The 16,690-nt window shown below is 44.0% G+C and overlaps 4 protein-coding genes across 4 annotated transcripts; 2 read left to right on the top strand and 2 right to left on the bottom strand.

The window, feature by feature from the left end:
* Positions 1–2,049: 2,049 nt before the first annotated feature.
* On the bottom strand, positions 2,050–3,572 carry AOL_s00076g253 (uncharacterized protein; the record flags this gene model as incomplete). The annotated part of the gene is made up of 2 exons (XM_011122806.1): positions 2,050–2,765; positions 2,906–3,572. 2 exons carry the CDS (start codon positions 3,570–3,572, stop codon positions 2,050–2,052), a joined length of 1,383 nt encoding a protein of 460 aa, XP_011121108.1.
* A 3,749-nt stretch (positions 3,573–7,321) lies between these two features.
* AOL_s00076g252 (uncharacterized protein) lies at positions 7,322–9,666 on the bottom strand (the record flags this gene model as incomplete). The annotated part of the gene is made up of 2 exons (XM_011122805.1): positions 7,322–9,167; positions 9,236–9,666. The coding sequence occupies 2 exons, from the start codon at positions 9,664–9,666 to the stop codon at positions 7,322–7,324; spliced, it is 2,277 nt and encodes a 758-aa protein (XP_011121107.1).
* A 1,978-nt stretch (positions 9,667–11,644) lies between these two features.
* Positions 11,645–12,563, top strand: AOL_s00076g251 (uncharacterized protein; the record flags this gene model as incomplete). Its single annotated transcript, XM_011122804.1, has 2 exons — positions 11,645–12,059; positions 12,136–12,563. The coding sequence occupies 2 exons, from the start codon at positions 11,645–11,647 to the stop codon at positions 12,561–12,563; spliced, it is 843 nt and encodes a 280-aa protein (XP_011121106.1).
* A 2,150-nt stretch (positions 12,564–14,713) lies between these two features.
* AOL_s00076g250 (uncharacterized protein) lies at positions 14,714–15,825 on the top strand (the record flags this gene model as incomplete). The annotated part of the gene is made up of 2 exons (XM_011122803.1): positions 14,714–15,146; positions 15,221–15,825. 2 exons carry the CDS (start codon positions 14,714–14,716, stop codon positions 15,823–15,825), a joined length of 1,038 nt encoding a protein of 345 aa, XP_011121105.1.
* Between the last annotated feature and the right edge of the window lie 865 nt (positions 15,826–16,690).

Raw genomic sequence — 16,690 nt, 5'->3', positions numbered from 1 at the left:
GATATGTACTTATTTCCATGTTTGTTTTATATCATGAGGTAAAGACCGGTACTAGACCTAACAGATACGAAGGGGTACCAGGCGTAGAGGCGAACACAATTATCGCCTATGTGGCTGACCAGACGCCACTTTTCGGTATAATTACGCCACAAGAAGGATTCCTAAAACGGAAATACAACGTGTATATGCAACACAACAACGCATCTGATTAATACAAGATCAACACAAGAGAGTCGCTTGAAATCATGATGGTGTAAGTCCCAAAGCAGAACGTTGACTATGTAAGGCTAATTATAGGTTGAAGTAGACATTTCTACAAAATCATTCTGCATTATCAATATTGGCATAAAACGACTTGTACAGCATTACTTAAAGGCCTGAATTTCTAAATTTTCAACTCTGCTCCTTGGTATTCATACCGCAAACAATATTCGACTTCTACCGTACACCCCGCTCGACCCGTGACCTGCTAGATAGCAAACCGTCCCTAAAGTCTACCGTAGACCATATCTGCTCCGTCGACACGTTGAAGAAGCAGATAGGTTGTAGAACCTACTCCACATTTAAAAAGATGCCAAATTCCGAGCGCGGGAGGCGCCACGCTCACAGTCTAGCAAGGTTGGTTTCTTTCCTCAATTTGAAGTTAACTAATTAGACTACAGCTCTACAGTTACATTGAATTTTGAGGGTGGTCATTAATCTAAATCTAATAAATCTCATGATGAAAAAATAGAAGAAGAAAAAACCACAAAGGCTTATACTCTAGGGGTCTTAGATTGCCCTTTCAATCGATGGCAGCTACAACAATCACACCAGGGAGCTCGTTTCTCCCAGCTCTATCTCTAGCTACTGCTGAGCTAGACGCAGATGGAGATGTAATTATGATTGACGCATTACCTATTTGCCCTCTCCTACCAGCTCGCTCTCGAAGCTTACCATTCCCAACTAAAGAGTCGCCTATCCGCTGGTACTACCTCAATATGAGATGCTGGCTACGAAGCCCTAGAAACTTCCGTCCTAGAAACAGAACCCCCTAAAGAGGGGTTTAAAACCTCTTTCCTGTCTGTCTTTAGAGGTATGATCTTTACTTACTTCGCATTTGTTTCGTATACTAAGAAGCTGTCCCCGTATAGATACCTGGGTACCAATGCTGCATTCTATTTGTCCGCGAATACAAATTTGGGAACCTGAGGGCGGTGTGTGTATACTTGTACATACATACTGAAGTTATGTCTTGGGCTAGAGCCCTCAAGCATGTTTATTTTTTCGTTGATGGGCCAGGCGATGCAGTATAAAAGAAAAGTTCATTGTAGAAATACAGAGAAGAGAAAAGGCCGTAAGAGTTTACTACTACACCACTAGAATATCTCGAATCTTATAAATTCGGGTGTAAGTTAAAATCTTTAATATGGTCATTGATAGGGGGGTAGATTTACAACTACTAAGCCGGGGACTGAGGTATTGCATTGTTTAAATTCATCGGCGTTTCCTTTCGACAAATATTTGGGAAAGGGCCAAATGCCTCCCAATTTTGGTGTACGATATATTTATAAGTCATATGAGGCAATGAATTAGTACAATATTATAGTATCTAAACTTAGAAGTAGAAGATTACTGATTAGTCTTGTCTCGTCGCCAGACTCCTCAACTGTGGATTAGTCTCAATTGACCAATTGCAATCCTCTTGCGAGTGGTGAGTATTGGCATAACTATTACATACAGTATCCATTCCTTGTCTCGTGCGTTGTGAAAGATTTTAACATTATTAGCTCCACAAACGCCAATTGATACTTAGGAACTATAATCTGGACAATTAAACAAAGGAAACATAAGACATAAAGGAAGGAATATTTACATAAAAGGACTAATATTTACTTTGAAAAAACACCACGATTCCAAGGGGTATAACGCTAAAAGATCCAAAAGAAGAACAAATTTAATGCACATGATTGTGTCGAATCGTCGAACACTAGTTCATGAGGCCAATACAATCAACATAGCACTCGAGTACTCCCATCAAGAGTCTCTTGGATCTCCTCCATAATAGCATCAGGGCCAATCCATATCCCAATACCCCAGCCTTCCCGGCCCTGCAAGCTGGTCTCTTGACACATTCTCTGGCTCAGCAAGCTTTTCCTCTTCTGTTAGCGTAAGATTTGCGAGGAGTTCTCGTCTTAAGAGTAGCTGTGAGCTGAAACTACTCTGTCCACTGCCAACAAATCTATCCGATCGCAACAAAGCCAAATAGTCTACAATGGCCTGTTGATCAAATCTAAACGGCCCTAGGTACTCCTTCTCGTCGTCAGACAGTACATTCCATTTGTCTAAGACTTTGATACCCGACTCCGCTGCTTTTCTAGTGAGATTAGCGACACCATCGGTGTCTCCCGAAGCAACGTAGACGAGTTTGATTTCGTTATTCATGGCGGTAGATATCGTTGCATTCGCTAGTTGGTCCCAGGTCGCCCAGTATTTTCCTGCATCGGGTTCCGATCGCAGGTGAAGACCGATGTACGGATCATTTCCGCTAGCATTTAGAGTTTTATGTACACGGTCGATTATAACATTCGCCAGAGCTGATAAATCTGGGCGGAAATCGAGGGTGAATCCGAGACTGTTTAGGACGGAGGGGGGGTCGAAAGATGGTGGGAAGCTGAATAGCGTCCTGTCATCTAATCGGACGATGACTGGAGACGTTTCCGTTGGTCTTTTATTTTGTGATTTAATAAGTTTATCAAAGCGTGAGCGGAACTCCCAAGGCTTCTCTACGGGAAGGATAAGGGGTTAGTTATCCTATCGGCTTGGAGGGTTTTACCAACAATCTCGAAGGACGACTCGAACATTAATGCATTCTGTTCCTCGTCTAGAGAATGAAGATTAAGCCTAGAAGATAGAAGATGCTTACTATTTCTCAACATCCCGTGTTTGGTCCCTCGTGGTTGTTCCATTATGGCTTGGATATTCAGTAGGTCCGGCATCATGGCGTATCCCGAGTATGGAATATCATCAATAGTATCGAACACTTCCATCTGACCACAGTTTTCCTTCATGACTTCTTTAAACCAAGGTTCGTCAAAAAGAAAACCAATACTCTGATATTCTCCAGTTCTTAGATGGCGTAGGTCTACTGGGTCGCGGACTTCCATCTGAGGCATTACCAGCCCACTTACACCGGCCGCTATAGCGTAACGAATGCAATTCAAAACCATATTGCGAACATTCATAAGACCACCAGCATTGTGATTACAAGCGAAATAGACATTTGGTTGCCATTTTGTAGAATTACAAAGCTGGTGGAGACCGGTAAAGTTGACACTTTCCCCGAGGCGAGGATATGCATGATCAAGAGCGAACTGGTCGATTCCTTCTTTTGTTAGAAGCGGATTCGTGCGATTTGCTGCAGCTGGTTCCTCTTGACGATGAGTAAAGTAGTCTACGGCGGGCCTCGTCTGAGATAAAAAATAAGTGGATGCGGCCACTAAAAAAAATGTGAGGCCGGTCCATAGGACGAGGCTATGGACAGGACGGCGTGGAGCCTTGCTCTGAATACTCCCTAATACTGTCGTAAACATCGCCAGGTAAAATATTATGAAAAATTCGATTGAATGTTAGTAGCGAGAGGCGAAAAGGTATATAAAGCATACATCTGTTCCTCGTAATTATGATAAAAGGTTTTTGATATCTCTAACGAAAGAAGAAAATTCGAAAAGGAAAAAAATATTTAAGGGCAAGATCTCCACAGCATAGGAAAGGGGCCATCCCTGAATAAATATGATCATTCATATTCTAATAAAAAAAATTGCATCTTTTCCAGATTTCACCATTGGGGGCTGCAGCTGAAGAACTTGTGCATATTGTTGTCCCGCTTTTCGAGGTTAATACATACAATTAAGATAGATAATGTATAAATTCGCTTGCCCACCTCAAAATCATACCATCCTGGCAGCTGTTATACTCGTGGATTGGAAATGCGCCAACCGAATTGGGACTAGCCTGACTCTGAGGTTACACCTGGAGGAATGCCAACATCTTTCCTGCGATAATGAACAATTTATTGGTCCCTGGGATGTTCACACACTTTCATACCTGATTTCGTGCTGTGCCGTGCCACTACGTGCGGTCTGTCAACCATCAACCGGCCGCCACATGCAGTAGATCGTAATAAAGATGTTATCAGTTCAGAAGAAAATGAAAAGCAGAAATTAAACGCCAAGCCTATAAATTATATAATGTGTGACATCCCGCGCTTTGAAGTTTTATGGTTCTGAAACTAGAACAAATGTTCAGATGTCGAGATTATGACAATCGAATACTATACAGTTCTATGTATATATACACTCTCGAAGCAGTCAACGTTAAATAGAAGCTGAGAGTTTTCTTTTCAACAGGCGATATCTTGACGGATTGGTAAACGGGAAGCTTTAGTTTGTCCGCAGCTTGAGCCTAGTCCGTATGGTAATACAGAATTTTTTTTTAAAAAAAAAATAAAAAAAAAAAGATACATGGACATGTTTGAAATCACATATACGAGCTTTCAAAAACTGGTGACCCCCACTTGGTTATTTCCCATTTATAAATCCAGACCTTAATTTAAAACCGAACTTCAAATATACCCGCCACAAACTCCCTACTATAGTGCTAGCAAGCGATTCAATAAACTAGCGACGAGGAAACTTGAGGGATTAACTTCCTATTTGCCAAAATCCAGACCGTATCGCTGTCTGCTAAGCCGGAGAGGCTGAGACGATACGGAAGGCGGTTGGAATTGGAGCCGATGCGAGAGTTAGCGAAAACAAGACCACCCTGTGTCCGGCCATAAGGGCGAGCTCATGCCGCCTCCTGTGGAAATTAGGGGATGTGGTTAACAATTCTCGACCTTGCATATATAAGTGTGAATACCCCTTTAGATGTATTTTGTGTAACAGAATGCATATGAGTGCCTGGGCCAGCAGTTTCCGTTTTCAGATTTGCTAGACTTTGAAAATTCCGGTGAGGATTCTCGTCGTAGTCAGCTATAGAGCAAGTCAATTATAGTTTGTTTTAAATTTTGAGTTCCCGCAATAATTTATTCCGCCCAAATGTATTAATGGCCATGGTTTAAGACGTCATTCCCACGACTTCAATGTAACTTCATGGTAGATTTATGAAAACTATCCTATAATTTATAGTGTTAACTAGGGATTGAACAATGATTAAGACAATTAATTACATACGGAACTCTAAGACTTTCGTATGTTGAGGGTTAGGCGACGACAAGATGTAGGTCTCTAGCATTTTGAAACTCGATTCGCGGTACGAAGACCCAGCTGCCTTAAATTTGGGTTGCCCTATCCGAGATTCTTTACCTTCAAAATTATATTGGTAGAATGAAGATCCTGCGTAGAATTAGATCTTACGTCCATGAAATGCATTTGTCTCAGAAGCCCTTAATTTGGCCGCATTGATACATTATTCAGTATTATTGGTACCATGGTGAGTCTATATACGATGTGTACAAAAAGTTTTCATGTCTTCTACCTAGCCGTGGAAGATAATTTACCAAACACGCAAAAGCGTGCATGGATCCAATAGACGGTGCAACCACAAAAACTATGATCTCGTCAAATAAACTATGTAGAGTGGAGGTCTGACTTCCTGCATATGGAGTAGCCTAATTGCAAGTCCTAATTTTAGGCTAATTACCACTGCTATGAAATAATAATGATAGCAAATTTATATAGAAGTTTCGAAACACTAAATCTAGTAAACCATTCATTGGTGAGGGTTTGTGCACTGCATTCCACTATCGGGCACTGGTACTATTGCATGGTATACGGAACCAACATGACAAGTAACTTGTGAAATCCTTGTAACAAAGCCTACTGCTTGAAATTTCGACATGCTAAGCATTTAAGTACTTATGAAAGTACATTCAATAATGAATATAATTGGGCAAGCCTTGGCGAAGTATGCGGGCCAAAAGCTTATAACCATGCCCCGGACGCGTGTACCCATCGATCTGCGGATTAACTGTTAGTGTGTACGACATGAAGAATCGGACCCACTTCGTGCTGGCATAACAAGGCATCCTTCTGCTCTAACTAAATTTAGATATTGAAACAAAAACGCATATACCGTTTGAATCACGAGAACATTCTGATCTATGTATGTACTTCGCTATGCAGATACTTGGCCTGAATAAAAGAGTTGGGCACGGTATGATGCATATGGCGAGAATACAAATGTGTACTTGATTCCGTTTCTAACACTATAGCCACAGTTGGACACTTCGATTTCGACATCATGTGTTCCACCGATCCCGTTGAACTATATAAGTTCAGTTGGAATATACGCGAATTCTCTTGCCTTCAACATTAAAAATCATATCACGCTATTATCTCTTGCCTCTAAGATCATAATCATCAATGTTGCGAATGTCACGACTTGACTAAGCGAGTTGAGGGACGAATCACCCAACATGCACCATACCGCCCAGGAATAGGCCAAGATAATTATAAAGGCGCGGCGGCACATCATTCACCATCAAACTATTGTTGGTTGTAGAGGTACAACATGTAGGCAGCGAAAACTGCACAGCTTGGTACCTAGGCCGTGTAGAAAGATGAAATTGCATGTGCGGCTGAAATAACCAATGGGCCAAGGATGAAAGGAAATAGAAATAAAAAATTAGGTGGTGACCTAACCAGCTGACATGATCAGAACGAAGTTTTACAAATTACGAAACCATGGTAGCGCTACGTAGCCCGTTTACAAAGTTTAACGCTATACATTTCGTAGACGTATTGTAAACAAATGATATTACATTTTAATCTTAAAGATTTTGGAGACAAATAGTCTTTAAATCGGGTGTTAACTTAGGCGTAGGACCAAAGTGAAACGAATAGAAAGTTACCCTCGTCGAAAGATTTATCCCAGACTGTAGTATTGCGGATATATTGACTCCTAGTTATAGGAAGTAGATCTCATTCGGAATCACTACTTCGCAGCAGCATTAATTCTGGTTTACGAGATAATATAAGATCACTGGGTACTAGACTGTGGCTTGAGCTTATTTAAACTCCAAAATAATAGTCTACGTGTTAGAGAATGTATATGCGTATATGGACCATTAAAATATTGGAAAAGTACTCGATCCTCAAGGGTTCGACATTTTGGTATTAAATCCCCTCCAACCTAACCCCTAGTCCCAAAGAAGTGAAAAGAATAATTAAAAATCAAAGGCCGCTAAAAATACACTACATAGAAGCCAAATCATGTCGTAAGACGATAAAAAATAAAAATGCATATTACTGAGAATCCTGCTCCAGATAATATAGCCCCTTCAAAAGAGAATTCCTAAAGCGATCATCCTCCATGGCCATCTCTCTCTATGGCTCCAGTACTTATGCATAGCCTTTCCGTTTCCTCCATTATTCACCGCATTTCTCACATTGACTAACCCTGTACACCCGTCGCTACTCCCGGTTCCTGGTTCTTTCCATTCCCAACCTGCTTCCATGATATCGCCTAATCCCGCAAGTGCACTTTCACTACCTGGGATATCTGGCAGTAAGAAATACTCCACTTTTGAGTTGATCGTTCCCATATACCCGTGATACGTAACTATGTCCTTTACAGAGTTCTTAGGGCCATCAAAATTCGAAATAATGATGTGAATATGAAAGGTGCCGGTTGGCAGGGGTGGTATGATCCCCATGCTGTCAGATGAAGAGTGGCTCGTTTTTGGTCGACGTGCGGCCACCGATGCTGAGAAGGTACCAGGCGGATTCGGCGCTGAAGGTGGGTTCAAGGCTACTTCTAGCCTTTTCTGAGCTTTCGAACGAGCAGTTGGCAGGTGGCGGGTAAGTTCTTCAGCGTCTATTGGGGTTGGTGACATTGGTGGCAAGCTGGTAGTTATCGCAGTTGAAGAACTAGACCGTGAGCGGTGATGACGGCTACTGCTGCTACTCCGGCTCCTACGTTCTGGCGGAGTTGGAGCATAACCATTGGCGGCCTGTTTTGTCTTCTGGGGTGTTTGGCGGACTATCAGAGAACGAAACTTATCACCGGGCAATTCAATCTTTTCGCGGGGTCGGCAAACAGCTTGAAGAATTCCCTTGTTGTCACATGGGGCGCGGAGATATTGGAGTTTTGGAAACCCGCCGTCAGTGATACTGTTTGCCAAATGGACTTCTGCAGGCCCGGAGTTAAGGCAGTCCCAATGGAGGAATCTGAGTGAACGGGATGCAAGTAATGGGCGCAAAAATAGTGTGTCCGTTTCGTCAATTTCTGGGGCGTTTTCTTGAAGGAGGGTGAATTTGTCGAGCTCAGCAAGGTTCGCAAAAATCTTCATGATGAGAAGTAACGAACGTATATCAAGATTTATAAGGGAAAGCTTTTTCAAAGGGTTTTGGGGAGAAGAGAAATAGAAGGAGAGACTTCTGTCGGTAAGGCCAGGAAGGCATTCGAGACGAAGAGCTGTCAGAGATTTTGGGAGATACCAAAGAACCTCGTCCGTGAATTGGTAATATGCAAAGTGGGATGCATAGAGAGAACCAAGATTAGGAGTATTTTGGAAAAGCGCCATGAAGTCGTGGGGGAGAAGCGAAGATATGGTGTTCATCCCATGGAGGACCAAGGTTTCAAGATTCTGCCATTGGGCGTGATAGGAAAGGAACCGCTGGATTTGCTGCTGAGGGAGCGGGTCAACTTCTTGACGAAATACTCCATTCTCATCCAGATATCCGATATCATCAGGCGATGGTTCGAACTGCTGTTCCCCAACAAGGAGCCATACATGCTCCTTGAGCTTCTTGCGGGTACTGAGTGCCTGCCACAGCCTATCCGATCCCCTTCGCCACTCCTCATCTTTTGGATTTCCGGGTACCTCGATTCCCATACCGAATTCGAACGTGGGATAGAAACCGGCGAGCTTCTCAAGGTTTGGACAGCACATAACCACACCCGCTGCTAGTGAAAGTATATTCGCTACCTCCGGGCCCGGCAGGCTGAGATCGTAAGCTGGGAGCTTAAGCTCTACAACCAGCTCTGCGAAATCCGGTCGGGACCTTAATGTGCGGCATAGTAGGTTTATTCGCGCTCCGTACTTTATCGCATTCTTCTTGCTGCTACCGAAGTGAAATTTCGAGTTTTCCGAGTCCGGCCCGTGAAGTCGTATTTTTGAGTATCTGTCAGCGATTCCACAAATTAGCTTTTTGAATATCATATATTTGAAACATGCGCGCGCTCGACATACAGTAACCGTAAAGCACCTTTCGAAAACCTCTTATTAACTAACGCCAACGAGCAAAGATCTCGCATAAAACAAGTATCGCATGGTGCTCCTATCGGCCCACTCCCGTGTATTACTCTCAGCTCCAGAGCGATCTTTGTAAATACGACCTGCGGTATCGGTGGTTTTGCATAGCTCGAATATGAGGGGCCCTTAGCTCTCAATGATAGGGTTGAATCTTTCGACGAGTTCGAACTTGGTGCCGGCGATATTGTACCATTTGCGCTTTCGGACAAATGCCTGGGTGTTGCTGGTGGCGTAACTGGCGGAACTGGCGTAACCGGCGAGGTATTCCTGCTTCCACTGCTGCTGAAAAAACCTCGTAGCGACGACTTCGATTTCTGTTTCTGCAGTACCAACGGCGCCGGCGGAGCGTGTGAAGATCTTGGTGTCATTCCTTTCATTCCTTCCTCGTCTTTTCGTTTTCCCCACAGTTTAGCAGAGCCCTGTCCAAATAGGAGATATTTAAGTAGTTTGGGGTGCAAGTTCTCTTCGGCGGCGCGAAAGCCAAATATTAGCGTAATAAAAGGGAGAAAGTCCAAGCGAATGTTGAGGAAGAGAAGGGAAATCGACAAATCCTCCGGGGTTGTTCGAAAAGCGGGATGAGGAGCTTGGTATCGATTACTGATAGTGACACGGAAGGATTAATCCAAGGTGATGAGATATCATCCCTTCTTTTATTAGGAAATTGGGGTTGGATTGCTTCTTCAGGCTGCGGTGGTTCAAGCACCATCCATATAATTCAAGTGCTTAAGTCAGACCTCCTGGGAAACGCATTCCGAGAGCACTAAATGTCAACTAGTGTTTCTCCTCAGGAGCGTTTCGGTCAGCGCCTTTGTCTTGAGAACAGATTTAGCAGCATGGCTGTATGTATGTTAGTTGCATCTCGGAAAGGGGCCAACTTTTGCGCAATTACTTGCCCTTGAGGCTGAAATTTTTTCGGCAAAACGATTCCATTGAGCCTTATGTGCAAAAGCGCATCGACGACGCGATATCCCGTATTCCGTCCTGGCCTTTTCGAAATTTCAACGTTTTTCTTTGCACAGACGGTTGGCCGTTTTTTTGGTCGAAAGGGTCCCCTGATTATTAAGAAATTACATGCAATTGCGGAGCCCAATACGGGGTTGATATCCAGGGACCTCGTGTATTCCATGGACCTCCGCTGCCAAAAACCCCTGTCGAAGCAACCTGAGAGGGACATTTCGTGAAGCCCCTGTCTGAATCAACCCAACGCAGCGTTTAGCTAGCGGGCCTCGAAAATTGCATTGGCAGGCTTTTGGGTGCGCCATTGCACCAACAGAACGAACGAAACATGCGTGACGGGCCGTGAAGAGAAACGGAATGCTGCTTGTTTGAAAAGGTAGTTTGGAAACTTATCAGGAATGCGCTGATAGGGCGGGATTCTAAACTGACATCATGGAATTTCTCTTGACGTATCGAAATGTTCAAAACCTAGTTCGGTTTCCCATTCCCAGGAAATTTGAATTCGCGAATTCGGCAGACTCGAGCCCAGGATTTTCGCTGGCAGGGGTTGGCGAGTGTTGGATTTTGGAAGTTAAAATGAGTTGATATACGGCCAACTATACTCGGAGTATGTGTGTACGACGTGAGATTATGAGAGAACTTTCGAACGTCCTACGGATAAGTACCTACATGTATACACGTATATTAACAAGTACCGAACTGGTTGTGGGCTGTAAGGCTACCGAGAGAAATTCTTGTATGTCAAGCCGCCCAAACTTATTCTTTGGCTATACACCAACTAAGTTTACAATAATTAATCTCTATATTGTACGTTGTATACGTATACTATACTGGTCGAAGACTTTAAACTCGAGGCTTACACATATTAAAATTAGACCTATAGGCCTATACCTAGAATTAAAGCTATGTGACATATTTTTCCTGTTGTGATATGCACCCGTTTATTTGAGGTAGGGCCGTGAGGGCCGCAATGGAAGTACAAGATGAACTGACCATATATATATTTTCTCAGAATCAAATCTACTAAGTATCTCAAAGCAAATTCAGGTCTGCAGAAGCATCACGGTTTGCAAGTGCAAAATGTTAAATTGAGCAGAGATCAAAGAGTGGAGAGGTTGCTATGCCGTTCTAAAGTAACTAGCTGCTGTCGTGAGAGTAGTTGTAGAGTAGCCGTCAACTAGATATATAATATATTGAGCTTGTTGACAACCCGACACCTTCCTGCTCTTGATCAACCACCGTCGCGTCTTTCAACTCCTCCACTTGAGCTCACCATTATCACCTCCTATCAAGACACCACCTCTAGATAACGGTCATACCTGACTAGCTTCCCTATTACTTTGAATAATCAATCCTACAATTCCTGCATTACGGCATCCTAAAGTCACAATGACGTTTGCCCAGAAACTCCGCGATTTCTTCCATTGCAAGAAGAAGGGGAATAAACCCCGTACCCAGAACGAGCTGTCAGCTACCCGATTGACCAAAGGAATGGAATCCGCGGCAGCCAAGGTCCCACACTTGGACACGAAGGAGCATACCCTCGACCTTCCGACTGCTCCACCTCGCGCCCTCCTTAGGGAGAGTACTCTCTTTGCCGGCCACCGCACCACCCAGTCGCTTATGGCTTATGGCCAAGCTGACCTTACCGACATCGACCGCATTCCCCGACCACACTGGGGTTCCGGGTTGTCCGAGGCTCACATTCACGAAAGCCAATCCCGGGTCAAGACCCATTACCGATATGAGAAGCTGGAGAAACGAGGCATCAAGGCACCAACCTTGTCAGTTGGGCCAAAGCGAAGTAAGTGAAGTTCAACATCCATCTCATATACATTTTAAGTATTCTTTGCCTAGTCGCTAACTAGCTTATGCAAAAGTGGACGCACTCGAGGCGTATGAAAAACTCGAAGAGAAGGCGGCGAAGGGGCTGAAGGATTGCCTAGCAGCCGCACAAAACCAGATGAAGATGGAAGGAACGGCCGAGGTACCACGCGACAAAGACCAAGGCATGGAGGCTAGTGAGGGACGTTTGAGCTCGGCTCGCGGTGCGGTCCCTCGAGTCAACCTCTTTCTGCGACCAGTCAAAACCCCACTTAGCATGGGGTTTCGATATTGGTTGCGGGAAGGGGTTGACCGAGGGCTTCAACCACACGCGGTCGGCGCTCACCTCTACGGAAGAGACAAGAAGGGGGGCAGCAAACGCACCGTCTTTCCCAGAGAGTGGGAGACGACCTTGGTCACATCGGTCGAACGACCACGCGCTGTCCCCTACGAATACTACCAGCAATTCGCGAGGGAAATGTAGTACCATTTCCCAAACGGATTTGAAAACGTGGAGACAGAGTACCAGGCCTTCCTAGGCTGGTTTGAAGAGAGGGGGGGATATTGGGAGATGTAGTCCCATTATTTGGTTTTGTTAGGCCCGTATGGGCGAAATAACTAAAGTGGCCGGCTAAATTTGTTTCCGAGCCCATTCCCATTGATTAAACACCTTAGCTAGCTGTTGGCTAAAAATAAAAAATAATTGCATGATTGTGTGGCCTAGTGACAACAAAACTCTATCTCCCTAAGTCCATAGCTATATATTGCGCGTGCAGATAGATATCAAAGTGATTGGATCGTATCGCGGTTAATTCACCCGCACCTGTCTACAATACTCTAGAGCTTCGAAACGTACATATATCAAGGCCAAGCTTCGAAGCGTTGCATTTTACAGAATAGTTGTGTTGATATTCCAAGTGAACCTACTTCTAAACTCAATATCAGTCTTGTAACCAAACTGCGTTGGTTACACTCAATATATTAGAAATTGTTCCAGAGCTGTCAGCTTTGTAAATAGGTGTCACTCACTTCTCTTCAGGACTCCTAAAACTTCATTTTGTGATGCTCCAGCTCTTTAAGAGCCATGAGACGTGTATATTGGAATTAAAGATTTCAAACATCAACAACTTCCATAGTAAGGACAAAAGGTGTGGATATATCAAAATATGGTTCTAACATCTAAATTACTATTGTTGTTACTATGAGCAATATCTGGGTCACGTTACCCGATAGTATAGAAGCACATACCTATTAACTAGAGTTTATATTATAAGTTTATTGTCATAAAAGGTAACTATTATGATATACCCAGAATTATAGAATTACACATAACCCAATTTATCATAAAGGGTTAAGCTAAGGCCCATGGTTATTCTACATTATTCAACAGATTATGATAATCGTAATAGGCTATAATGTAGCTATCCTAGCTGCACAAGGCGAGCTATACTTTAATTTGTATGTATATATATATGTGTGTGTGTGTGTGTGTATGTATGTATGCTTGCCTAAGCAATGTCGGAACCATGGTCACTACGCAAAAACGATTACCAGCTTGTATATTTCAATCGATACATACCTTATGCATGCAAAGAATAGCATATCCAAAGACCTTTAAGCAAATATATATAATACAAGCGAGAGCGAACTCGATGGTGGCCTCCGGCCGCCTTCTTTATATAAATGAGCATGACATCGATTCCACAGCAGTGATAAAGAGATCGTTTTTTTTTAAAGATTTGAATACTTTTTTTTGAGAATTGAGTACTTGTTTTATATAAATTGCGGAAGTAAGAATAGATCGAGTATCAACCGAATCAATCATTAATTTTATCGAGATCGATAATAATAATGCATACAATGATAAGAAATACGGTTGGGTCCCCGCGAACACAAATTACCGTTCTGGGCTAGACCCGGCCGAACATGCTGCTTACTATATAACAATACTTGCAGCACCCGAAGAGTGTTGGATTTTGTGGTTCGAAATGCGTTGATATCAAATTGAATTTACTAGTTCTGGGCCGGCGAAACCGGGCACGGTACTAGAATTGAACCTTAATATCAATTCCAAATCTAGTAGTGGCGTATATGCCCGTATGATCTTGAGAAAATTTACCTTTAGCTTAACCAGCTAGCTAGCTTGTGTCTCAAACCGATTTTATATATAGACCCATTGCTTATCGATCATAGTACAGGTAGAGGTGGAGGTATGCTGTGGTTTATATATCTCTCTGTAACGTAAAGTCAGTATTGTAAAAACATAAGCTGTGCCCAATTTTAGGTTAATAGATGGTCCGCTGCCTGTATTGTATTCCCATCATAATAGAAGATAGAATTGGGCTGGATTGTGGGACCGGTAGCTGTAGTTGTGTATGCGTTCTTGGGTTGATTGATGAGCTGAGCTTTCCAAGCCAAATAATTTCTCCCTCTCTTCAACATCACCATCACCGTCACCAACCTCAATCGCGTCTTCTCTCGATTCTTTTCAATCCAATCTCCAAGCTTGATACTCCTTTGGTACTGCCTCTCTAAACCATAAAATCATTGTCTTTCGTTGAAGAGTCTTTGTTCGCTATCACCAACAAAATTTATCACAGGACGAGTAACCAGCTACCAGCTACCGCTTCGACAATGCTAGGTGAAACAATCCGCAAGTTCCTCCTTCGAGGAGGGTTAAAGAAGAAGCAAGACAATCAGAAGAAAGAGAAGAACGGAGAACACGTCTACAGCAACCGAATGACTGTCGTTGCTCCAATCACCCTGGCACTCGCACTCCCCGAGATGTCACCGGCTGAGATCTCAACAGAAATCCCAGCTATCCCTCGACCAGCCGTTCTTCGGGACCAGATTATCCATAACAGTCGGGGTTCTTCCCATTCACTTGCCACTTACGGCCATGAAGATTTGATTTCCATCGATGGAATCCCACGACCAGCATTTCCACGGAGCTTCTCCGCCGGCATGCTTCATGAGGAGCGATCCCAGAGGGACCGGCACATCCGATACGAGACGCTAGACAGGGGGGGACTAAAGCTCTCGACCGTTGTCGTCGGTAAAAAAAGATGTAAGTGTTCCTTTTTAGGAAGAAAACTCCTTGTGTTATATATATCCACTGCTAACCAAATTTCGCCTTAATAGCGGCGGCACTAGCAGAGTGGGAAGGCCTGGAGGAGAGGGCGGAGAGAGAGGTGAAGAGCCACCTTCCCGTCCCACCTAGGACGGCCGAAGGAGGAGAAGAAAGCAAAGAAATGATGGAAGGGAGAACCGGGCGCGAGTTCGGTGACTTTACAGTCGCCGTTCCGGCCAAGCCCGCCCCAGTCCGTGACGAAGAAAACCTTGTCGGATACAAGGTAAAGACCACTCACCGACGAGTGGCAAAGAAAGCGTGCCTTGGGCTGCGGCGGTGGGTCGACTCGAAGGTCGGCTCTATCAAGCGACCGAACCGGGACCCCGTTGCAAGGGGTTTCCGGTTCTGGTTGCGAGATGGAGTTGACCCGACGGTCGATACCTCTTGCCCGCGCCTGTATGGCAGAGACCGACCAGGGCCAAAAAAGACAGTGCACCCACGCCCGTGGGACACTGTTCTTGTCACCAGCGCCACTGCCCCAAGGGCCGTACCACGCGAAGTCTATCGAGACTTCATTAGAATTGCTTGGTACTATTTCCCCGACGGTTTTGAGACCGTCGAGGAAGAATACGCGGCATATGAGCAGTGGGTGGACGCTGAGAGGTCTATCGATTAAGGCTTGAGTTTTTTTTGGAGCAACTTGGGGCTCCTATCGCCCAAGCCGACGAGGGTGGGTCTCGCCGACAAATAATAACCCTATGTCTATTCTGTGCAAGGTAAGTAACATTATCCCAAGGGCCATAGGTCGTTGAAGATCTTTACTTACTAATTTCTTTATATAGGGCCTCTCCTCCTCTCCGGCGGCTTTGCCCAATATTTGGTTGCATCATCTCTTGGTAAGACTGCCCGCTAAAGCTCCATTCATCTGAAGGCCTCCTCTTAACACTTGTTTATATATATAGATTGTCTTCAGATTTGACATTTTTTTGTCTTGTATTTTTGCTTGCGTGAGTATCTCAAGTTATATACTGTTAGGAAACATAGCGACCTATTTGTCGACTTTCTGACTAACTTCTGAAGTTATAGCCAATTTTATTGATCCTCACCTTCCTTTCCTTCACTTCCGAACTCAACGGGTGCATTCCCTTCCCTTCTTCGCTCCTCTATTCCGAACTCGGCGGGTGCATACCCTTATCTTCTCCGATCTTCCATCCCGAACTCATCAGGTGCCATTCCTTTCTCTTCCATTCTCTCTACTTCCGCAATCATCGGGTGTTATTCCCTTTCCATCTTCTCCTCCTCCTCCTCCTCCTCCTCCTCCTTTAATATCTAGCCATTATTTGATATTTTGTCTGTTTTTGAATGAAAAGTGCATTCACCTACTTCCTTTCTCCGGCTTATCCATGTTTAGCACACGGGTAAGTTGTTGAGAAGGGGAGTAGGTGAATGTTTGGCTTATGTTTTGGAATACTCTTTCCTCCACTTTCAACCTTTGTTCCCTAGCTTGGTCTTTGCTTTTTCTACTTCCTTACTCGCTTTGG

Source organism: Orbilia oligospora, assembly GCF_000225545.1.
Source record: "Orbilia oligospora ATCC 24927 unplaced genomic scaffold scaffold00076, whole genome shotgun sequence".
Taxonomy (NCBI): Eukaryota; Fungi; Ascomycota; class Orbiliomycetes; order Orbiliales; family Orbiliaceae; genus Orbilia; species Orbilia oligospora.
The sequence above is the reverse complement of the archived record's forward strand: the minus strand, read 5'-3'. Positions and strand labels throughout refer to the sequence as shown.